General features: G+C 38.3%; 1 protein-coding gene and 2 long non-coding RNA genes across 3 annotated transcripts; 2 read left to right on the top strand and 1 right to left on the bottom strand.

Moving 5' to 3' along the window:
* Positions 1-4203: 4203 nt before the first annotated feature.
* LOC107767940 (uncharacterized) lies at positions 4204-19276 on the top strand. Its single transcript, XR_012710787.1, has 2 exons — positions 4204-4740; positions 18548-19276. It is a non-coding gene; the product is annotated as an uncharacterized LOC107767940 (long non-coding RNA).
* Positions 19056-21074, bottom strand: LOC142181878 (uncharacterized). Its single transcript, XR_012710788.1, has 3 exons — positions 20935-21074; positions 20720-20815; positions 19056-19736 (listed from the first exon to the last, which is right to left on the bottom strand). It is a non-coding gene; the product is annotated as an uncharacterized LOC142181878 (long non-coding RNA).
* LOC107767942 (putative RING-H2 finger protein ATL21A) lies at positions 20387-24392 on the top strand. Its single transcript, XM_016587050.2, has 2 exons — positions 20387-21327; positions 23761-24392. The coding sequence occupies exons 1-2, from the start codon at positions 20634-20636 to the stop codon at positions 24195-24197; spliced, it is 1131 nt and encodes a 376-aa protein (XP_016442536.1). The 5' UTR covers positions 20387-20633; the 3' UTR covers positions 24198-24392.
* Positions 24393-24412: the final 20 nt, after the last annotated feature.

The raw sequence follows: 24412 nt of genomic DNA, 5'->3' as shown, positions 1-24412 counted from the left end.
CTAATTCAATTCTTGACACTGCACTGTGTTTGAATGTAAACTCTGGGACATTAATCATTTAATGACACATTAATAGAACTCTCGGATATATAGATTTTTTATCTAATGTATGAATTGAAAGATTGTTATGTTGTGAGTAATAATATAAAAGATATTATATTACATTACTTATTTTAGGGACATTGTCTTTTCATATATGTAAATTGTTGATTACAATGTATTTATATCGATTACATTGTATGAAATGAACGAGCTTTCTAACAGATTTCTTCCAACTAACAACTCTAACTACTTTTTGAATTTCCAACTAACTGTTTTAACTACCTTTTGAATTCCCCAACCAATCGCCCTTCTAATAATCGTGTATCATTACTCCCTCCAATAAAAGATCCTTGCCCACAAGGATCAAAGAGTGGAAATCTGGTATGTAAAATAGTAGCAATTTCCTTCGTAGCAGCATCAGCAGGCAATCCTTGCCATTTGACTAGAACCTGTGCAACATCCTTATTGCCTCTTTTGATCATCCTCCTTTGCAAAATCAACTCAGGGTCAAGGCAATAAGGGCTTGCCAAATCAACAACTGGGGATAAGAGATTTGTGAGGGCACTTCGTGGCACTTTTTCAGCAAGGAAACATGGACTGTAGGATGAATTTTCACCCTAGCAAGTAGTAATAAAGTATAGGCCACTGGACTAATTCTTCTAATAATCTGAAATGGACCATAAAAGTTTGCAGCTGATTTGTGTGAGAAATGATTTGAAATAGTTACTTGTTTATATGGTTGGACCTTCAAATAAACCCGATCTCCAACTTCAAATTGTCAATCATTTCTATGAGAATCTGTTGTTGCTTCATCCTAAGTTGTGCTCTTCTCAGATAATGCTTAAGCAGCTGTAGCTTGAGCTCTCTATTGACCAATGTATTGTCTACTTCAGCAGAAGCTGATTCTCCTAGTATATATGGTAAATGCAAAGGGGGTGGTCAGTCATATAATGCTTCATAAGGGGTGGTCTGAATGGCAGAATGGAAGCAAGTGTTATACCAATATTCAGCCATTGGTAAATAGGAGAACCAGTTGTTAGCATCCTCACTACAGTAGCATCTCAATTAAGTTTCAAGGCTTCTATTCAGGACCTCAGTTTGCCCATCAGATTGAGGGTGATAAGCTGATGAGGTGTGCAGCTGTACTCCTTGGAGTGTGAATAGCTCCTGCCAGAATGAACTCAAGAAAACATCATCCCTATCATTTGTAATAGCATCAGGCATCCCATGTAGCTTAACTATTGTGTCAAGAAAAAACCTTAGCAACTGACTGAGCAGTGTAAGGGTGTATGAGTGGAATGAAATGACCATATTTGCTTAGCCTGTCTACTACTAATAGGATTACTTTACATCCATTCGACTTGGGCAACCCATCAATGAAGTTCATGCTGATCTGTGACCAAACTACATCTGGTATAGGTAGTGGTTGCAATAGACCTGGGTTAAGCAACCAAGTCTGATTTGTTCCTTTGACATACATCACATTTTTGGACAAATTTCTTTATGTCCTTCCTCATATTCTTCCAGTAAAACAATGTCACCAACCTCCTTAATGTAGCTTCAATCCCTGAGTGACCACCTTGAGGACTAGCATGCCAAGCTTTCATGATTGCCCTTCTTAGTTCTGGAACTTTCTCAATCACCAGTATGCCCTTCCTCCTTGGTTGGTCTTGAGTCCAGTGAACTGTTTATGAGCAACAAGATTATGTTGAAGTTCTATAATAAGTTGTTGAAGCTCAAAATCTGAACTCCAACTGGATACTATGTTTTGGAACAGATCTATGTTATGAGGTGATAGCATTAGTGCTAATAGTTCAGCACCAATGACCCTTGAGAGAGCATCAACTACTTTATTCTCCACTCTCTTCTTGTATTCTATAGAGTAGTCAAAAGGCATCAATTTTGTTAACCATATCAGTTGAGAATTAGTGTGCGATTTCTGCTCCATAAGGAACTTCAGAGCCTTCTGATCAGTCCTTATAATAAACTTCTGTCTCAGCAGGTATTGTGACCATTTAGAAACTGCATGAACAACATCTAATAGCTCTCTATCATAGACAGATAAGGTAGCATGTCTAGGTGACAGAGCTTTGCTAATAAAGGCTATTGGATGCCCTTTTTGCATAAGCACTGCCTCTATCCTATAGCCACTTGCATCAGTCTCCACAATGAATGTCTTGCTGGCATCAGGTAAAGATAAGACAAGTGCCTGAGTAAGTGCCTCCTTCAATTCTGCAAAGGCTACATCAGCTACTTGTGACCATTTGAAATTGTTCTTCTTGGTTAATTCAGTTAATGGTTTGCAAATAATACCAAAGCCCTTGACAAACCTCATGTAGTATCTAACTAGGCCTAGAAATCCTCTCAACTATTTGAGAGTGGTTGGTGTAGGCCAATTCATCACAACTGCTATTTGGTGGGGATCAGTAGAGACTCCTTCAGCTGTAATAAAGTGACCTAAGTATTCAATTTTGTGGACTCCAAAGAAACACTTGCTCCTCTTAGCAAATAATTGATGCTTCATCATCTCCATAAAATACAGATATTAGGTGGATCAAATGATCTTCCATAGTGTTGTTGTAGATTAGGATATCATCAAAGAAAACCAGTACATGCTTCCTAAGAAACTTGTGAAAGAAAGAGTTCATTAATCCTTGGAAAGTTGCAGGAGCATTTGAGAGGCCAAAAGGCATAACCAGGTATTCAAAATGACCTGAGTGAGTTCTCAAAGCTGTTTTGGGCACATCCTCCTTTGCCATTCTAAGTTGATGGTAGCCTGACCTTAAGTCTATCTTAGAAAAGATTCTGGATCCCCCTAATTCATCTAACAAGTCTTCCACAATTGGAATGAGAAACTTGTTCTCCATAGTATGTTTGTTTAGATCTCTATAGTCCACACAAAGTCTCCATATACTATCTTTTTTTCCTACCAAGATCACTAGTGATGCAAATGGACTACATCTAGGTTGTATGATGCCTTGATCAAGCATCTGCTGTACTAGGCCCTCAATGATATCCTTTTTCACAGAAGGATATCTATAGGGTCTTTTATTTACAGGTTCAGTGCCACTTTGCAACACAATTCTATGGTCAAATACACCTCTAGAAGGAGGTAGTTTATTATAGGGCTAGGCATATATCGGGTAAAATCGATAATCCGAACCGTTAATTTATTATTGGGTTATCAGTATCGGGTTATTGGGTTAACGGTTCGGTAAATTTAAATTTTTTTCACTATTGGATTATCGGTTTGAGCCTCGGTTTGCCAATTTTTATTAATGGGTTAACCGATAACCCAATAAGAATTAATAAAATTATGACTTAACCTTAAGTATATACATATGCTAGGGCTTTAGTTCATTCTCTCCTATTCTTTCTCAGCCGCACTCTTCAGTTGCTTCATCTTCATTCTTCATAAACCTTACTGGTTACTCCTACCGTAAGTCTTTAGTCTTATACATTAGGCTTTTAATTTCTATAACAAAGTTCATCTTCACATAGAGATTGCTCTATGGTTTCTTTTTTAGGTTAGACATTTGACAAACAACATCCATATTATATTGGACTGTTTGAGGGCTTCAACGCTTGTGGAAGTGCATGTATTGTGTGAAATAAAAATTCTAAATCAACTATTATTGTTATTGTAGACATGTGATTTTTGACCCTCCCCAAGATTTTTTATATTTTAGCATGTAAATATTTAATTTAGGCCTAATATAGCTATTTCAGCTATTTTCGTCATAAAAATGGAAAATTACGAAAAAAATATATTTTTAGCTTACGTGTCTTTCATAAATTTAAATAAAAATATACAAAAATAGTACTTATTTTTATCTTTATATAATTTTGAAAATAAAAAATATATAATAGTTTCATGTTAGCCTTTGGCATGTGGTAGTATTTTTATCTTACTTTAAAATGAGTCAATTAAAGTGTTGGATCATAATTTTAAGAGTTTTAGAACCCAATTCTTGTCCCAATTCGGATTAAGCATTAAGTCTAGGGACCCTTCTAGACTCTTCTTTGGAATAAAAAAATAAATAAAGAAGATACTAAGGACTTAACAAAAAAGACCTGTGAACTAATGGGCAAAACACACAAAAATACACCTAAACCTAAATTCTACCTATAAATTAATGCTTAAAAAAGCAAAAAAGAAAAAGGCCGAAGAAAAACACACAAGAGCTGCGCAGCAAAAATACACGAGACCCACCCCCCTGACCTTATCTTCTCCGCAGACCCCACCCCCCCGACTGTGTCTTCTCCAAACGACCACCCCTGAACTTCATCTCCTTCACCTCTCAATCACCAAACCAATAGCTGCCGAGCTCCATCACCACCACGACCACACACACACACACACGATACTCCTTCACGCACATCTCACTTTATCCAACCAACAACTAGAACTATTTCTGGAAATCAAGTCAGATCTGAAACTCAAACAGAGCTTTTTTAAAAGAAAAAAACAAAAGACAAAAACAGAGACAAAAGGAGGATTTGAAAGCTGTCCGAACTTCCACTCTTCTACTTAAGCTTTCTGAAATTCGAGTGGCATTTGAGTTGTAGAAGTGTTGTTCGATCGCTGAATCGACTGCTATTGTTTCGTTGAGGTTTCTGGTCGTTCTGTCCGTGTTTAGCTTCGTCGGCCTGAGTTTCACGGGCAGGAGGTTCTTTGAAAAATTGAAAGTAATTCAGGTTCTCTTTTTCTCCTCTTCACTGTTTGTTCATCCATTGACTGTATTAATCAGTTTTTGTGTAATTATTCGATGGCATGAAATTCTAGTACATTTTATGGAGCTTAGATCTTTGAATCTGATAATTTCTCTGTTTCCCGAGATTATGGTTTGGGTTTGTTGCTGTCTTATTTTGTTCATAAAAGTTCAAAGAGTTTTTGGGGAATCTGGAAATTACAGTTGTTAATGAGCGGATTGTTTGGGGTTTTAAGTGAGAATAAGGGTTGGTTTTGCTGAAATTTGCGAGAAATTAGATTAATAACTTTAACAGCAGATTTTCTCCTCTAATCCGAGGCTCCTGCTTTCGTGCCTCTCCGAAATTTGATCTGCATTTGATGGCACGACTCAAAAGTTAGAATATCCAAACTCAAGCATTCATTTTATGACTTAGTATTCAGCAAAACAGTGGTAGAACAATTACTTTGACCATCTGTGCCTTTTGATTTATGTCTCACATCTTGGAGGGGAATCCTAAAAATGTAGTTGACAAGTAATCTATTAGCATTAACTACATGTGCTCATCTTTCTCGCACTTTTTAAGGAAATATGCAACCAGTCACAAACGGCTCCTAATAGGAACTGTTAACTGCACCTATTTGCTGTATAGTTGATGTTCAGAACTCGGCCTTCCTAAGAATAACTAGCAAGAATAATGAACACTTGTGATTGTGTACACGTTATAATTACGATTCGTTAAGGATAAATCGAGGTGTGTCGTGCCAAATAAAATCTCAAAATGCATGACCCTCATTTAATTGATCCAGAATATCTAAATCCTTAGAAATCGAGGCATGCCATTTAGTCGAATTTTCATGGCCCTCGCAAAGTTGAAAGAGCGTCGCTGCTTTAGGCGCGTTATTTTAATAATATTACCTTCCTAAATTCGGGTGCGCATAATCCAAATCTCAACAATGTTAGATAAAATATGGTGCGGACCATGGGTGCATTTATGTGACGTGGTTCAAGACGTATTTTTGATAATGTTGAATTTTTCTTAAAATTAATTGAACAAAAGCGGTTAAAAAGTTAAAATTGCACCATAGGCTGAAACATGTACTAAAATCAGATAATTAAGCCAAATATAACAGTTGAGCGACCGTGCTAGAACCACGGAACTCGGGAGTGCCTAACACCTTCTCCCGGGTTAACAGAATTCCTTACCCGGATTTCTGGTTCGCGGACTGTAATACAGAGTCAATCTTTTCCTCGATTCGGGATTTGAACCGGTGACTTGGGACACCATAAATTATCCCAAGTGGCGACTCTGAATATTTAAATAAAATAATCCCGTTTCGATTGTCCTTTAATTGGAAAAACTCCCTTATACACCCTTTACGGAGGTGTAGGTAAAAAAGGAGGTGTGACAGTTATCATATCGGAGGAGGCAGCTAATGCCTTGGAACATTTTGTGGGAACTGTTGCAGTTTGATAAGTATTTATTCACTGATTTTTTGGTGAAGCCTATAAGGATTGAGTAGTTGTTGTCTTGTTAACTTGAATTGGAACTGTTAGTACAATATGTTTGGAATTGTTAATTTTAAGGTGAAATTGCTACTACTTTGTATTATTATTAATGTATTTGGATAACTATTGTTGAAGAATTAGTATTATTCCAGTTGTGGCCACTGGACAGAACGCAAAAATGAGTAGTATACTATATGTGAATTCTTCTCTTTTTTGCTTAACTCGAGTGAATTGTCTTTTTTTTTTTTGCTTAACTCTAGATTGAGTTATCTTATCGGGTAAACCGAAAACCGAACTGATAATGATCGATAACCGATTAACCGATACCCGATACCCGATATCTTATCGGTTCGGTTATGCTAAACTGATAATATTCATAACTGAACCGAATCGACCGATGCCTACCCCTAGTTCATTAGATTCCTCAAACAATTTAGAATACTCAGATAACAATTGAGTTAGTCTAACATCTGTTTTAGGTTCTTCTTTAGCCTTAAGTGCATGCCACTGTTCTCCAGTACTCCATAGGCACTACTTGAATCATGCATAACTGAGAAGTATTACTTGTATGTTTGGCTATCTTTCCAGCTTCTTGAACCTTGACTTGGTTGTCATCTCCTCTCAAAAGATTCTTTCTTCCTCTGTACTAAAACTCCATGGTTAGCTTCCTGAAATTTATTTTTATATCTCCTAAGGTTAGCAACCATTGCACTCCTAATACTACTCCACAAGAACCTAGTGGTAGTAGTAGGAATTCTGCTGAAAACTCAGCACCTTGCAACAACCATGTGATGGTACACATTCTGTCCACCATCATATTCCCATTAGCAGCAGCCACCATTTGAAGAGTAGTTGATCTGATCTTACATCCCAAGTGATGAACCAAATCAAGATCTATGAAATTATGTGAACTCCCAGTATCGATCAATATGTTCAAGGCCTTTTTAGCATGATACCTAGTCACCTTCAAAGTTCTGTAGCCTAAAAAACCATTTAGAGCATGAATGGAAATCTCCATCTGCTCTATGGATTGAGCTGGTTCTAGTTGATTGAACTCTTCCTCTTGCAGTATCAGTTCGCCCTCCACCTCTGTGTCATGTACCTCCTCCATTCATTCTAACTCTAATATATATATCTGCTTGGCATTCTTACACTTATGCCCAAGTACATACTTCTCATTGCAGAAGTAGCATAACCCCTTTGCCCCTTTTTATTCATTTCTTCTAGACTTAGTGTTCTTCTACTGAATCCTTTAGAAATCCCAACATTACCTTGGCTAGGAGTTGGTAGCAATGATCTGCTATTATTCCTTTGATCCATGATCTTTCTGGGAGCATTGCTTGATGCATAGCTGACTAATGAAGGTTGTCTAATAGCAGCTAAATAAGCCTCTTGCATCCTAGCAGTTTTGTACACCTGAGATAAGGTAGTGGGATTGGTGAGTTTTACTGCAATATTCAACTCATGTTTCAGTCCACCAAGAAAACAACTGATGGTATTCTGTTGTGACAGATTAACTCTTGTGAGATTTCTCTCAAAAACAACTTGGTACTCCTTGACAGTATCAGTTTGCCTGATCTTCTTGATTTCTTCCATATGATCTTCAAAGTCGACTCCAAATCTTTCCACCAATGCCATCACATACTCGGTCCATGTAGCTGGTTGGAGATATTGTCTATACCTCATAAATGCTAGATGCCACTGTATAACTTCGCCTTCTAACCGCATTGCAGCCACCTTCACTCTTTCTTCAGCAAGAACCTTCTCCATGGAAAAGAATTGCTCAATTTTGAATAGCCATGACTTTAGATCTTCCCCATTAAACCTCAAGAATTCCATCCTCGACCACCTTGAAAAATTGGAATTGTGATGGTTATAACTGGCAGGGCTCTTTTCTCTTGGTGACCTTTCATCAGATGGTTCGCCTTCATGTTGTATAGGAGTCTTATCCCTTCGATTTTCTCCAGAATGAGTCAACTGTTCCTTGAGTTCTAGAACAGTCTGGTCTAGACGTTTCAGATTGGAGACTTCTTCAGCTAAAGCCCCAACATCTACGACTAATTTCTGCATCAATTCACGCAGGTCAGCTGGTTCTTCAATTGAGTTATCAGTCGATCGAGTGCCCTTTGCCATGGTTCCAAAGATCGAAAGCTCTGATACCAATGTTACGCGATTGCATGAGTTTAACTAACTCGAGAATCACAAGGTTGATTCAAAAATAGCTCGAGAAATCAACTGTAAATGAGTGCAGAGAAGAAAAAGAAGGAAGAAGAAAAAAAGAGAGTAGAATAGGAATTGTATATCTTTTCATATATGTAAATTGTTGATTACAATGTATTTATATCTATTACATTGTATGAAATGATCGAGCTTTCTAACCGATTCCTTCAGCTAACCGATCTCTTCTAACTAACAGCTCTAACAAACTTTAACTAACTCTAACTACTTTTTGAATTCCCATCTAACTGTTTTAACTGCCTTTTGAATTCCCCAACTAACTGCCCCTCTAATAATCGTGTATCAGTCACCTTTATTCTTTGAATACTTATATCCAAAGGCGGATGCAGAGTCGAGGGATAACCGACAAGCGAAAACTTTGGCAAAAACTCCATATATACTTGTAAATATCTTTAAAAAATAATTGGATATTAGCATATAAATTTATATTAAATGTTATGGTGCCTCGCCAAATCATGTGTCTGCGTCTGCCTAATATAGATGTATGTTTATTATGCATCTATCCCAAATTATCGGGATTATCTTTTATAATCCCTCGTATAACTAAATATATGAGCTGCAAAACATCACATGTTTGAACTGTGGTTCCTTCAAAGCCACGATCATCCATTAAATAGTGTTTTGAGGTTTGGCGGTGTGGCTGCTTTCCCGCGATTAAACCCATCACTGATTGTAAATTGACCTCATTTGTTTCCACCAAATCAGCTCATCTTTTTCAGTATAGAACTGAAAAAAAGACAAAGGCGGTGAATAGAGGGAGGCGAAGATCGAACGCGCAGCATACTGAAAGGTGAATCATTCAGCCAATTGCTATTTCGAAGTTTTTTCCAGAGATTTTCCCCCAAAAACCCTAGCTTTCAATTCCTACAACTGCTTCATAAAATTCTTCCGATATGTCTTCTTCTTGCATGTCCACTTTCTCTTTTTCATTTGGCTTGTAGCTAATTGATTGCAGAATATGAAGATTGCTCATTTTCAGCTCTTTTATTCCTGGGTTTTCCCTAATTTTTTGTTGTATGTGGTAGTTTACAAAAGTCACAACCGTTTCATTCTTGGTGATTTTAGGTTTGACTAAACCTAAACAATTACTAGCTATTTGACGGTTTCTCTTGTTTGTTATGTTCTTCTTCTCAATCCATTAACAGATCACTTTGTATAAGTATATTACATTTCATCAAACAGTGTCTTCGTTAAGAGAATTTTTTTTGTCAAATGGTGGTCTAAATAGTATGATCAATTGCGATATATTGCAGTATCTTTCTTTTTAAAAGTAGAGTGAATTTCCAATACTTTAGATGCGGAACTTTTTAATATTGGTAGTTGTAGAATGCATAAGGTCTTGTTATATAATGAAAGTCTTATTGCTTTAACCGCTAGCGAACTTCGTCAGGAACAAGTAACTTTATAAAGAAGGAGATTCATCGTGCCTTGTAGTCGTGAACAGAGGCAGATCCAGGATTTGAATTTTATGGATCATGGCGAATTCGTAGGTTCAATTCGTACTGGGTGCACACCAATGGGGCCCTCCAACAAGTCTATTGGAATTGGCCCCCCTTGACTGCCACCGAATCTACAACCCATTTATGCTACTGGATTTACAATTGAGCAGGACCAAGACATAATACTTGGAGTGTAAGTTTAGTGGTGCAACTCAGGTAGTGGAAGGCGAGGTGAGGCTGGATTCACAAGTCATCCCTAGGAGGGGAAGTTTTAAGTACCTTGGGTCTATCATACAGGGGATGAGGAGATTGACGAAGATGTCACACATTGTATTGGGCGAGATGGATGAAATAGAGACTTGCTTCCGGTGTTTTGTGTGTCAAGAAGGTGCCGCCAAAACTTAAAGGTATGTTTTATAGAGCGGTGGTCAGACCGACTATGTTGTATGGGGCTGAGTGTTGGCCGGTCAAGAGCTCCAATGTCCAGAAGATGAAGGTAGTAGAGATGAAGATGTTGGGATGGATGTGTGGGCACATCAGGTTAGATAGGATTAGGAATGGAGTTATTCAGGACAAGGTGGGTGTATCCCCTATTGAGGACAAGATGCGGGAAGCAAGACTTAGATGGTTTAGACGTGTGAGGAAGAGAAGCACAGATGCCCCAAGGAGGTGTGAGGGGTTGACATTGGAGGGCCTTAGGAGAGGTAGAGGTAGGCCGAAGAGGGGTGAGGTGATTAGGCATGACATGCGCTGTTTCAGCTGACCGAGGACATGACCTTTGATAAGAAGGTGTGGAGGTTGAGGATTAGAGTAGTAGGTTAGGTAGTCTAAATTATTCATACCGGTAGCATTAGTACGTACTCTCGCATTTGGTTGGTATTAGGTTTCTTTGATTTTTTGCATTTCGTTCATCTTACTATCTTGTTGTTATTTATGTTGCTTTTACATGGCTTCTTGGCGTTGTCTTGTCTTGTTTTTCTTTTTATTATTGTGGTGCTTATGCTTTCCTGGGCCAATGGTCTATTGGAAATCGTCTCTCTACCTCCACAAGGTAAGGTAGGTCTATGTACGCACTACCTTCCCCAGACCCACTATGTGGGATCATACTAGGTATGTTGTTGTTGTTGGTGGTGGTTTACTGTTTATTGTATGTATATGTTAGTGGATTGCTCAACACATATATAGGGTTTGGCCCAAAGCTGTTGGTTCTGCCGAACCCGTACCATATGCGGTATATCCGCCTTTGGTTGCGAGTCTTGACATGTAATCTTGGTTTTGTCACCATCTTCGCATTTTTCATCAATTTTAGTGAGTTACTTTAGATGGCCACTGTACAAACTTCAAGGGCAATGAATCAGTAATTTGTGAAATTGGATTTATCCAGGCCACCTCAGGTATGAATTTCTGGGACCTGACTCCACTCTACCTGTTATTATCTCATTTGGTTTGTTAGATGTGCAGGTCCAACAGCTTCTACAGGTATTGAGGGAGTGCAAAAATGCCATTGGGTGGACCATGGCAGACATCAAGGGGATCAGCCCCGCTTACTGCATCCATAAAATTCTGCTGGAAGAAGGGCACAAACCTTCCAGGGAACATCAGAGGAGGCTGAATCCAAATATGAAGGAAGTGGTGAAGAAGGAGGTGATAAAGTGGTTAGATGCGGGAATTATTTTCCCAATCTCTGACAGCAACTGGGTGAGCCCAGTTCAATGTGTGCCTAAGAAGGGTGGCATGACGGTTGTGAAGAATGACAACAATGAACTAATCCCAACGAGAACCGTCACAGGCTGGAGAATTTGCATGGATTATCGAAAGTTGAATCTAGCCACCCGGAAAGACCACTAGTTGCTGTCAGAGATTGGGAAAATAATTCCCGCATCTAACCACTTTATCACTTCCTTCATATTTGGATTCAGCCTCCTCTGATGTTCCCTGGAAGGTTTGTGCCCTTCTTCCAGCAGAATTTTATGCATGCAGTAAGCGGGGCTGATCCCCTTGATGTCTGCCATGGTCCACCCAATGGCAGATTTGCACTCCCTCAATACCTGTAGAAGTTGTTGGACCTGCACATCTAACAAACCAGATGAGATAATAACAGGTAGAGTGGAGTCAGGTCCCAGAAATTCATACCTGAGGTGGGTTGGGAGTGGCTTTAGTTCCAGCTTCGGTGGTTCTTCAATGGATGGCTTAGCTGGAGGAGTTTCTCTCTTTTCTAAGTGTAGGGGCTCAAACTCTAGTTCTCTATCCCAGAACCCTCTACCTTCCAATGCCAACACCCATTCTGCCAAGTCCTCACCGTTCACTTCCTCCAAATTCGTCAAACATGCAGCGAGGGGATCCTCAATCGTCAACACTTCATCATCAGACTGTACGATTACATCAACGGCATCAATAAGAGAGCAATTTGCGAACTCACTTGGGCGCCTCATAGATTTCTGCACATTGAATATAATCTCTTCGTCATTGAGCCTCATCTTAAGCTCCCCGGTCTCACAATCAATAAGAGCTCTCCCTGTGGCCAAGAAAGGTCTTCCTAAGATGATAGGAATTTCTTCATCCACCTTGCAATCCAATATTACAAAATCTGCAGGGAACACGAATTTCCCCACCAGAATAAGTACATCATCCAGGATCCCAAATGGACGCTTCACAGTCCGGTCAGCCAGCTGCAGCAACATAGAGGTGGGTCTAGCTCTCCCAATGCCCAACCTCTTGTAAATGACCAGGGGCATAAGATTAATGCTGGCCCCTAAATCACAGAGTGCTTTCGCAAAAGCAAAGTTTCCAATTGTACATGGAATAGTAAAACTCTCTGGATCAGAGAGCTTTTCAGCAACAGGTCTAGTTACCACTGCACCGCACGTCTGAGTAAGTGTCACCGTAGCCAAGTCTTGGAAATCAAATTTCCGGGACATTAAGTCTTTCATCATTTTTGCGTATCCAGGCATCTCCTTTAAGGCTTCAATCAATGGAATATTTACCTGAATTTGCTTGAGCTCTCAAAGAACTTTTTGTACTGCTCCTCCTTTTGATGCTTGGCTAACCTCTGTGGAAATGGTGGAGGAGGTCTTTTCTTCCCAATCACTTGGGACTTTTCTTTCTCGGCTACTATCTCCACTTCCGGCTCTTCAACTGCTTCAGCAACTTTCTCGGTCTCCTGCTGAGTATTCTTTTCTTCCTGAGCAGGCTGGACTGTCACATCTGTCAACCTTGTGGATTCATCCAGCTCAATGGGTACCTGAATGAGTGTCTCAGCCTGTATATTGTCACGAGCTCTCTCTTGCTCTTCGTCGAGATCCCTGCCGTTACGGAGACTCACCGCCATCAGCTGCTTCGGGCCCTGATCTTTAGGATTGATTTGGGTATCTGCAGGTAGCGTCCCTTGAGGACGATTGTTCAGAGACATTGAAATTTGGCCCACTTGCACTTCAATATTTTTTATAGTTGCATCATGTGCATCTACTCTCTCGTTTATCTTCGTAGTGGACCCAATAACCTGCTGCATCATTGCTTCCAGTCTAGCAAACCCATCGTCCTGTCTTCTACCATGCTGAGGAGGGTGGTACCCCTGCTGCTGATTGTTGTACCCCTGTGGTCTAGGATACGGTGCCATGTTGTTGGGGGGTCTCATACCTCCCATGTTTCCGGCGTTATATTGTGGCTGAGGTGGTCTGTACTGCTGCTGAGTCTGCTGACCCCAGTTCTGATTTCCCTGTCTCTGACCCCCATAGTTAGCAACATAGTTCATATCTTCAGGGTGCTGATGATGATGATCAAGCTCTGTATTCCAAGGATTACCAATTGGCTGACTAATGCAAGATGTGCACAGGCCCCCATTGGTAGTATCTACTATGTGTACCTGCTGCTTCTGCCCTGATTCCTCCACCTTTTTGGTGAGGATGCTCATTTGTGTCAGGAGAGTCGCCATATTTTCAGCCATAGTGTTTGAAGGATCAAGAGGCACTGAGTGCACCACTGGAGTGATGGGTGCATTCCTGGATGTCCATCCCGAATTCTGTGCCATTTTATCTAGTAAACTCTGACCTTCACTCCATGTCTTGCTCAGGAATGCCCCACCAGCTGAGGCATCCACAATATTCTTCAACCCATCTGACAGTCCCATATAAAATCGTTGTCCCAACATCTGTTCTGGAATACCATGATGTGGACACATAACCAACATTCCTTTGAACCTGCCCCATGTTTCATGCAGTGTCTCCATCGGTTTCTGCTTGAAGCTCACGATCTCATCAATTTGTTGGGCAGTTTTGTTGGGTGGATGAAACTTGTTATGAAACTGCTTGACTAACTCATCCCACGTTGCTATAGAATTTATGGGGAGTGAGTTTAGCCAAACCTGTGCAGCTCCTGTCACCGAGAATGGGAACAATAATAGCCTGATAGCCTCTGGAGTGACATTGGGCTGCCTCTGGGTCTTGCAGATTGACAGGAAGTTCTTCAGGTGTTGCTGAGGATCTTCAAGTTGTGTCCCAGAGAAGAGTCCCTTGTTTTGCAACAAGTGCAGCATGTTATTTGTGATCTGGAACGACTCAGCTTGTATTGCGGGCATGACTATGGCAGTAGCCAAATTGTCAGTTGTGGGCTGTGCCCAGTCATACAGTGCACCCTCGGGCACCAGAGGTGCCGCTTCTCTGACATTCAAGTTGACTTGCTCATGCCTGCCGTTTCCGTTGGGGTCGATTGCGTCTCCCTTGTCAGTTTCGAATTTGTCTGTTTGTTGAGGTGGTTGAAGTCTTCTGTTGGCACGGTTCAATGCCCTGAATATTTTCTCAGGGTCTGAGAGTCCTTCAAGTAGTTCTCAAGTCCTGGTAGAGTTTCTAGGCATACACCTGTGCAACCAAGTCAACAATCGTCAAAAGTTTCAATCAAAAATTGGGTGTAGAGAAACTGCCTACACTAAGAATTTTTGTATTTCTATCAATGGTAATTGATAATTCCGTTAACTCCCCGGCAACGGCGCAAAAATTTGATCACGCCCAACTATGCCATAAAAAGGACAATGCGGTCGTTGCAAATATAATCCGGTTTACAAGTCCGGAGTCGAATCCCACAGAGAGTTAACCTATCAATCACAATCTTTAGACCCACTAAACTCTTCAGAACCAGCTTCCCAAATGTTTGAATCACAAGTTGATGGTTTCTTTAGTAACTAAGATTGCAAGTAAATTAAACAGGTTGTAAACTAAAACGCTAAGGTTGTAAACAATGATGAGATAAAGCTAAGGTAAAGATTTCCCCTATTGATGGAATCCCTTCTGTTTATGCTTCATACAAATGTACCAACACTTCTCTATCAATCATGAATGCTCGTCTTACCATAAATCTCTCCCGAGTAATCACAGTAATATACTATTGCACTCTCCCGAGATACACTAGCTAGCTTTAATTAACACAGTTCACTTAAGATTGCACCCAATGCTTCGTTATCCCTAATCCCGCCTTTAAACCCGCAGTTATAGATTCCTCTTATACTTTAGGAGTGGTGTTATTCAACAATAACCTAAATATGCACTCTCTCCCGAGTTATGCACACTAAATAGGCACAGCTAATTGAGGATCCTGTCAATTAACTACAACAAGAACATAGTTGAATAAATAAAGATTGAAACTAGCAATTTGTATTCACATAAACAAGAAGTTCATCCCCCAATAGGTTCCATCAAAACCTTAGACAAAAGATTTAGCTACTCATAACTATGGGTAAACAAACTAAGATAAGATCCATCATAAACTAGCAATCAAAATCAAAGAAAAGAAGAAAGATGTTTTGGGTGATCTCTCACAATTGTTTTTCTTGCCAAGATACTCTAAAAATCAATACATGCCTCTCTTAGGCGAAGTCTAGTGTTTAAAATAGGTTTTAGGGCTAAAAATCCCGTGTTTGCACTTTAGTCCCTGCACTTTTCTCGCGCCTGCCGCGGTCGCGGTGGAACCGCGGCCAAACAGCTCCTCTGAATCTCCTTCTGTCCGCGAGCATCCTTCACCGCGGTTCACTTGGGACATTTCACGGTTGACCTCTCTTTCTTCATTTTTTTGACTCCAAAAGTGCTCCCTAGCCTTCCCTAGTCATATATAACCTGCAAATCATGAAAAGCACTAATAAGAGCATTTTGTTATCACTTTTATTAGTAAAACTATGCAAGAAGGCGGTTATTTAGGGCCTGAATATAGTTAAATTCACCTATTATCAACAAGATACAACAAGAAGTAGCAAAATAGGGTTATACTTTATTGAAGCCTACTTATTTATCATTTATTTATTTGCTATCCTTTGTGGTTTTGGTATAGTCCGATATCTATCAATGCTAGGATAGATGCATCACAAAGTGATGATCTCGTGTTGCATTTGTGCTTAGGAAAAGCATAATTGCTGTGGTTACTTACAATTTGCTATTCTAATGCCAAAGAGTATTGCATGAGTTGGCATAACTACAATTTGCTATTCTACGTGAAATTCACTTTCTAAGAATGTAGAATCAAATGAGTCTAGAGAGTTGGCTTATGCACATCTTTATTCTTGAAAGTTTTTATATCATCAAATTTTAAGATTCATGGAAAATGAAATTCTTATTTGTATCTGAAACTGTACTCCGCTAGATCTTTATACTAAATTTATAGTACTTTCTGTGAGGAACATGGTATTCAGTGTATAGAAAACTCATACCCCCATGATATGGTTAATTTATGTACGAACATATGCTATAACTTATGGGATCAAGCTATTCTTGATGCTTGTTATGTCCAATATAGGGGTCTGAAAATGAAGGTTTCGAGTTATAAAGGGAAAAGAAACCGAAGTTTGAAATACTTCAAAGTATGTGGTGTTTGTGTCACTGATCTACGAGTTAAATAAATAAGAGTGAAAAGATATACGGAATATTTGCAAAATATGCTCAAAATCGTAATATTATTACCTATATAATTGATGGAAGACGATATGCAACATTATTGAAAACTACTTTTGAAATTCCTCAGTTGGATGGTTATGATTCTAATTATAGTGGTTAAACAAATAAACGTCTTTGTGGTGAGAATACTATGAACCAAGAAAAAACCAAACGATGAGAAAAGAAAAAAAAACCTAGGTCGAACTTTATTTCCTCATAATCTATAATTTTCTTTTGGTGACTTTTATGATGTAATGTTTCAATTAAAAAAAAAAAGAACATTTGTGCTGGGATGACATGGAGACTCTAGATGATGGAGCCAAGGTGGCTGTTGTAGCGCCTAGCACCAGTCTGTGAAAACACACTCTGGTAGCACCTCTGTGAATCCATGTATTTTTGATTGCGTTCATGCGCCAACTGATGGTGCCTAGCCGGCAGTCTCTTTGAAGTTTTTGTTTCAGATTCATCTGTTATCGCCTAGGCACTGTTATTTGGAGCCTAGGCACGATACACCCAGGATGTACTATTTTAGGGACTTACACCGTACAGAAACATTTTAAGTCAACAAACAAAAGGAGAAGCAAGAGGAAAATGAGTTACTTGTAGAGGACCCTTCTTAATAGTTAACACTCTATCCGATCACCCATATGATCTTTACATATCTTGAAGTTTTGACATCTAATTTTGTTTGTCATCTCCACGCTTTCTTGTTTCCTGAGAACCTTTTTTCCCCAATCACAAGCTCCTCCACATTAAGTTTTAAAGCACACTTTTGGTGTGGTGTGGTGGTGGTGGGGGGGGGGGGGGACTTCTCAAGCTTTCGTTTCTATTCTCAGTTTTGCTTTCCACTGATCTCTCCCTGTCTATCTCCAATTCTTTTCTCTGCCTCTGTTTCTCTTAGTTGTGCTGTGAACTGCTGCCCTGGTAGGATTGCTGTTTTTTGCTATCGTCATTTGTTTCTGTGCTTTCTTCCCAATTAACTTTTCCTTTTTAAAAATAACTTGAACTGTTTTATTTAGGTGGCAGACAAGGTCCAATGACGCTGTTAAACGATGATTTTCATGCTTTCTCTTTTTTTCTCTCCTTTATACGAGTTTTGTCCTTTTTCCCTTGTTGCTATTTATCTCATCATTTGTAATTCCTTCCTCGGAGCTGAGAAAATTAGAAGCAAGAACAATGATTGGAATCGTTTATTGACCAACTAATCTTGCGTCTTCCAGTTGATTGTTTTTCTCTACTCATCTCAGAGAGGAACTTATATCATGTGAATTTTCGATACTTAGACATCTTGCAAGTTTTTCTTTCCCTATTAACTTTCTCAAAATTTCAAATGTGCGGATAGAAGTTATTCTCATCCTATGATATTTGTCTTAAAGTTAATACTATTAATAATCATGGAGCATCTTCTCTGAATGATATAAGTCCTAAAGACGATTTCCGTTCAGATGAACACAGTGTATTCCTTTTTTAAAGTTCTTTTTTCCTTTAAAAAAGAAACTGCTGTCCTTTGAGAAATCATTGTGGTAAGTAGTTGGAATCTCTATTGATTTGCGACTTTGAATGTCAAAAGCATATGCTTGTGAGATTTTAAGTTGGCAACAATTTTCAAATGCTTTTTGGTGCCAGTCAAGGAGAAAAGTTGGAATTGCACTTGTAAGGAGCGAGTTCACGGGTTAACTGTAATCTGATCAGGTGCTATTTTTTACTGTTTGTGAAGGTTTTCTGTCTCAGCTAACGAGTCTGGTCAAGACTGGCAAAACACACAGGAAATGGCAAGAAATATGGGTCATCTCTTGAGATCGATGATTGAGCTTCCAGTATCCAAAGTTGGTTTTACAAAGAACTCAGCTGGTCGACTCATTTGCTCTTCAACTCAAGGAGCGCAAATCAAACAGGATCGTCCTGGAGAGCACGATCCTCGTACCTCAGATGAGAAGGAGAAGGTTGATAACAAAAATGAAGGGAGTACTGAAGTTGAGGGCGAGAATGATGAAGGGGGCAGTGATCACATTAATAAAAAGACTGGTGAGATTGGAGGCCCTAAAGGTCCTGAGCCCACCCGCTATGGCGATTGGGAGCGTGGTGGTCGCTGCTCTGATTTCTGATTTTCTTTCAGCTTTTGATTCAACTTCCATCTCATAGGTGATGATTTACCCGTTGCATATGTGGGAGACGAATAAATAATAACGTGAGTGACAGTCAAAACAGTCGTGTTAGTTTCGAAGTTTTCTTTTTCTGATGATAGGGTTGTTCCTCTGATGCTTGAATGTTGCACTCATTGAATAAGAGCAGTCTGATAGTATAGGTGATAAGTCTTGTTATTAGGAAGTTCTCTTTATGATTATGGGAATGCCTGGCTGATGCCGCAATATTGCAGTGTATCAATTAACGATAGCAGCGTTTAGAGGATTGTATGATTTGAAGTTTTCTGATATTTGGGACCTATTTATGTCTCTTTTCTCAGGCTAGCTACGGTTGTTTTCCAACATATAGGGTTCACTTTTGAGGCAGTCAGAAGTTAAGGAATAAGACGATTTAATCGTCTATTCATTAAAGTGAAGGAGTTGATAACTCGCTTGCACTTAAAATAATTGCCTATCTCGTTTGAAGGTGACTTCAATCATTCTTTCTGTAATGAAACATTCAATTATTATTTTTTCCCGATGTGCCATTTATCATTTTCTAAGTCAGTACCTAGTGGGTACATGGTTTTGTTGAATGAATTAATGGCATTGACTAACCCTAATTTATAAAGTCAAGAGTCAATACCAAAATGATATAAATGATTTTTCTCCTTCTCCATTCCCCACCACCAAAATGACAATCTTAAGAAAGGAGGATGTGATCCTTGCTGGCCAGTTTTGAGTAATACAAGCTTTCTTCTTTCTCCCTTGTAGCGTTTCTTCCTGAAGTATTCGCAGTAAGGTTAGAAATGACTCCTAAAACCAGATTAACAAATGGTATCTGCAACGTTAAGTGTGCTTTAGCCGTCAACCAAAAATTATCTTTTAAGTGGAACACAAAAGAAATTTATTACGCCACCGGTCTCATTTTATGTTTTAGTTTGACAAGACATAGAGTTTAATAATGTAAAGAAATTTTTTGTATTATGTGGTTTTAAACTAGAGCTTTGTGTAACATATTAAAATACTTTTGGAATTTGATGGTCTCAAATATGTCATATCATTTCTACCGGGGAGTTACTAAAGGTAAAATAGGAATGGTAGAATTAAAAATATAGTACTAAATTTGAGAATGTTACATTCTTTTTAGATAAACTAAAAGGTTAGCTAGTACTTATTAGTATTTTTCTAGATTGACATATGTAGTACTAAATGGATGAAAAAGCATGGTAAGTGTAGGAAGGAGAAATCAGATTTACATCGAACCAAGAAAGAGTTGACGAGGAATTTAAGCTTAATTAAATTCGTCTACTTCTCCTAATACTCACCGAAATGAAACTAAACTACTCCAATATTTATGTTTAGGTAAAGAGTAGGAAGTCATTCTCTTTCATCCTTACTGTAAATCATTCCAGGGAGAAAAACTATCCCTGAATTATTTGATTAGTAAATTACCTTGAGAAAGTTCCAACTATTGTTTTAATATTAAATTACACTACTTTTCTGAAAGTTGACTTACGATATATAATGACACCCTTTATCTTGAAGAAGCCAATCAATGGTTAAAAGTCGCTCATCACCCCTCCTTCTACCCCCTAAATATTTACTCTTACTTTGTTTTTAAAACTAGATCGACTTGTTTAACATATAGTAGTACCATTTTACAAGGCAAGCAACCCCATGGAATTGCAAAAAACCATTGCTCTGTTTCTTCTCCTCTCCTATTATTTAATTACCATAGTCAAAAGCACTGAAATTTGCTTTACCTCTGCATGTCGCCGGGACGAACCTTTGATTCGTTTCCCTTTTCGTCTACAGAAAATCCAATCCCAAAATTGTGGCTATTCAGGTTTCAACTTGCACTGTGATGCAGCAAACCAAACAATTCTTAAGTTACCAGATTCATCAGGAGAATTTACTGTTCATGATATAGATTATTCTACACAAGAATTATGGCTTAACGACCCAAAAGATTGCTTACCTCAGCTTCTTCTTAAACTTAACCTTTCTTCTTCTCCTTTTTCTGGGGTTTATTATCAAGATTTTACGTTGTTCAATTGCTCGTTTTCTTACACAAGGACCAAGCTAAATCCAATAGCTTGTTTAAGTGGTTTAAATTATACGGTGTACGCTACATCTTCTATGAGAGGAGCTAGATTGTTGTCAACACCAGCATGTAATTTGATTGGAACTATTGCTGTTCCAGTTCAGTGGCCATTTTTCGAACAGGTTTTGTCTTCGGATCTTAGTGGTGATATTAGGCTGTCTTGGGCTAATCCAGATTGTAGAAAGTGCGAGTCTAAGGGTGGACGATGTGGTTTGAGGAAAACCAATTTTAGTCAGCAGATCGTTTGTGAAAATGTTCGCCAACGCGGTAATATCCATAACTTCATCTTTTTTTTACTCCTTAAAATTTCTCTAATTTCGTTTTTTTGTATAGTGGTATTTTTATGCTAAAAACTGAAAATTGCCTTTTTTGGCTTTCCTCCTTTTACCGTTACTTTAATGTCATAAAAAATTACTCCAGTTTTTATGACTTTACAGAAGGTGGATATATTTGAACTATTTTAAAGTGATGAAAATAACTTTGTCACTAAATTAAGGGACTTTTACACAAATATTCATTATTTACTTTTTCTATCTATATATATAGATTATACACAATTATATACACACAATATATAAATTACGCATATATTATATCTGTTATTATTAATTTAAGCGGTTGGTGAGTTAAGTTTAATAACTATATATACGTGAAATCATTTTCTTTCTTTTGAAATACCTCTTATGTTTCTAATCTCTTTTGTGTACGTAGTTAGCTTTTTCATATGACAGAAGTTTAATTTTTCGTGTTATCTAATAGAAGTAGGGTTTTATACATAAAGGTCTGTATTAAGGGTAATTAACTTTCTGGTAATTCAATCTTCTCGAAGCAAAGAAATCCCTACCTCTCTTCACATGTTTAAGTCAACAGCTGCCTTGGGAGACTTTTTGTTCATTTCATGTGGTTGGTAGTCCAATAATATATATTAGTACTGAAAAAATTATTTAATAATCAACTAGGGATACAGTTTCTAATATCTGAATATGCACACCCTAGATCCATAATGTTAAATATAATGTAGTTTTAGTTCAAAATACTTGAAGTTGTACTTTATCCATCAAGGTCGGGAAATAGGCTCTAGTTAATACCAAACGAACAGGGAGAAATTCTTAGGTTGAAAGTGGCTTCAAGAGAAGGGGAAAAAAAGGAGAGAATTCAAGTTTTACGTACTAACAGTGAAAAAAAACTCATATTTACGTAGTCGGATTACTTATGATTGTAGATAATATTATTTGATAAACATCCATTCTTCACTTACAATTAATGATAAGTAGCATGCTATTGTAAATGTTTTTTGCCATATAGCTTAAATCGATAAGGAAAAAAAAGAACACCTTAAGATTTTTGGTGTTACTGTAACTTATAAGCTGCAATCTAGGAATTAATAATAGGGGTATTATCACTTTTAGTCCGAGCCAAAAACTATTTAAATTTGGTAGTCGGAAAAGTATATAATTTTTGTATATAACATACAGAAGGTATATATATACAAAAAATATATAAATTTTATACATTTTTTCGACTATTATTTTTACAACGACTGTACAATGAGTATCATTTTTCCTTAATAATAAGCCTGCTGAAGTGGAATTTGAAGCTATCAACGAATGAGTTTTAAGTCAATCATAAAAGATAAAGTAATAAGGAGAAGAAGATGCAAGAAATGATTATTTGGATGAACTTGATGTGTAGCAGCTGACCCCATCATCTGACTTTTTAAGCCGTTTTTCATTATTTTAGTGGCCTTTGTTTTCGACCGTCGTGGTGGTTTTGCATCTTTATGTTTCATTGCTCTTTCTCTCTCTCTCTCTCTCTCACTCAATAGTTGTATCTAACCCAAAAGAAAAAGAACTTTTATCAAACGCCTTTCCCTTTGCACTCAATATTCTGCCTAAGTTTGACTTAGGAATTGGAGCACTGTGTTTGAGTGAGTCAACAGTCCCACATACGCAACCACACACCCATTCTTCTACGTTATAACGATATGCGCGGAATGTTGCCTTTACTTTTTCCTTTCTTGCTTAATTTTAATAGGAAAAGTGACGAAGGAAAAAGGTTGAACAAAACAAAACGAATAAAGAAAAGAAAGAGCGAAATCAAAGTAAAGCTCCCATTATTCATAAAAAGGGCTAAAAATACCGGATTGTTTGATAAATGGTTTAAATTTACTCTTTGTCCATCTTTTGGTCCAAAAATACACACAACGTTATCTTTCGGTGTATAAATACCTTCGCGACTAACAAAATATTGTGTGGTCCTTTTTTTAATGTGTTGACAAAATTTTATTGGGTCACGTGGCACCTCAGCCTGGATTGAATAAACTTGCCCCAGATTTCGACCTGGGGCGGGTTTATCAATCCGGACGGGGGTGCCGCATGACCTAATAATTTTTTGCTAGCACATTAAAAAGGGGACCACACAATATTCCGTTAGTCACAAGAGTATTTATAGACCGAAAGATAATGTTGTGTATATTTTATTACCAAAAGGTGGACGGAGCGTAAATTTAAACAATTTACCAAACGATAGAGGTATTTTTGGCCCTTTTCCGTCTTTTATATTAATGTTATTCGCGTTAGCTTTGCACGCATTTTAACTTTGATCTGTCACTTCTCATCTGCACATGTAACGCTGATATTTTGTCTGCTGTTATGTTAGATCAATTTTATTAACTGAAGTAATGACTTGAAAATTTTGCAGGGCTTCCAAAAGGCGCACGCTACGCTATAACAGTGGGAGCTGGGGTGCCGGCAATGTTGTTCCTGATTGGGCTTCTATGTTTCATTTGTGGAAGGATAAGGTCTTGCAGGAGGAGAGGTAGAGCCCAACCAATACTAGAATTCAGTTCTACTGTGACACCACAGCCCATTGTATTTATGGGCCTAGATGGGCCTACAATAGAATCCTATCCCAAAACTATCTTGGGAGAGAGCCGACGTTTGCCCAAGCCCGATGATAATATTTGCTCCATTTGCTTGGCTGAATATGAGCCCAAGGAAACCTTAAGGACAATTCCTGAATGCCAACACTGTTTTCATTCAGAATGCATTGATGAATGGCTTCGATTAAATGCTTCCTGTCCAGTTTGCCGCAACTCTCCAAAGCCCAAGCCATTATCCCTTAGTGAGGTTCCCTAATTATGTCTCATTTGAGTGTAAACTTCATCTTTTGATTTATGATATGACTACACGAGATGAACCTTAGTTTAGTGAACTGAGAGCCTCATGGAATAGGACTCCCAGTTATTGCGCACTATGTATGTATAATGAGGTGCTCACTACTGGTTGTTGGCTTTTATTGTTGAGAAATAGATGTTTGGAAGTCATACTCAATGTTCTTGTGAAAAATTAGA

Source organism: Nicotiana tabacum, chromosome 6 (assembly GCF_000715075.1).
Source record: "Nicotiana tabacum cultivar K326 chromosome 6, ASM71507v2, whole genome shotgun sequence".
NCBI classification, from domain to species: Eukaryota; Viridiplantae; Streptophyta; class Magnoliopsida; order Solanales; family Solanaceae; genus Nicotiana; species Nicotiana tabacum.
This window is presented reverse-complemented; position numbering and strand designations above follow the sequence as displayed.

What these genes read in the sequence shown, in the direction of transcription:
- LOC107767942 (XM_016587050.2), top strand. Translation starts at nt 20,634, where the DNA reads ATGGAATTGCAAAAAACCATTGCTCTGTTTCTTCTCCTCTCCTATTAT. An exon ending in TGAAAATGTTCGCCAACGCG is followed by an intron (nt 21,328 to 23,760) that starts GTAATATCCATA and finishes AAAATTTTGCAG; the next exon opens with GGCTTCCAAAAGGCGCACGC.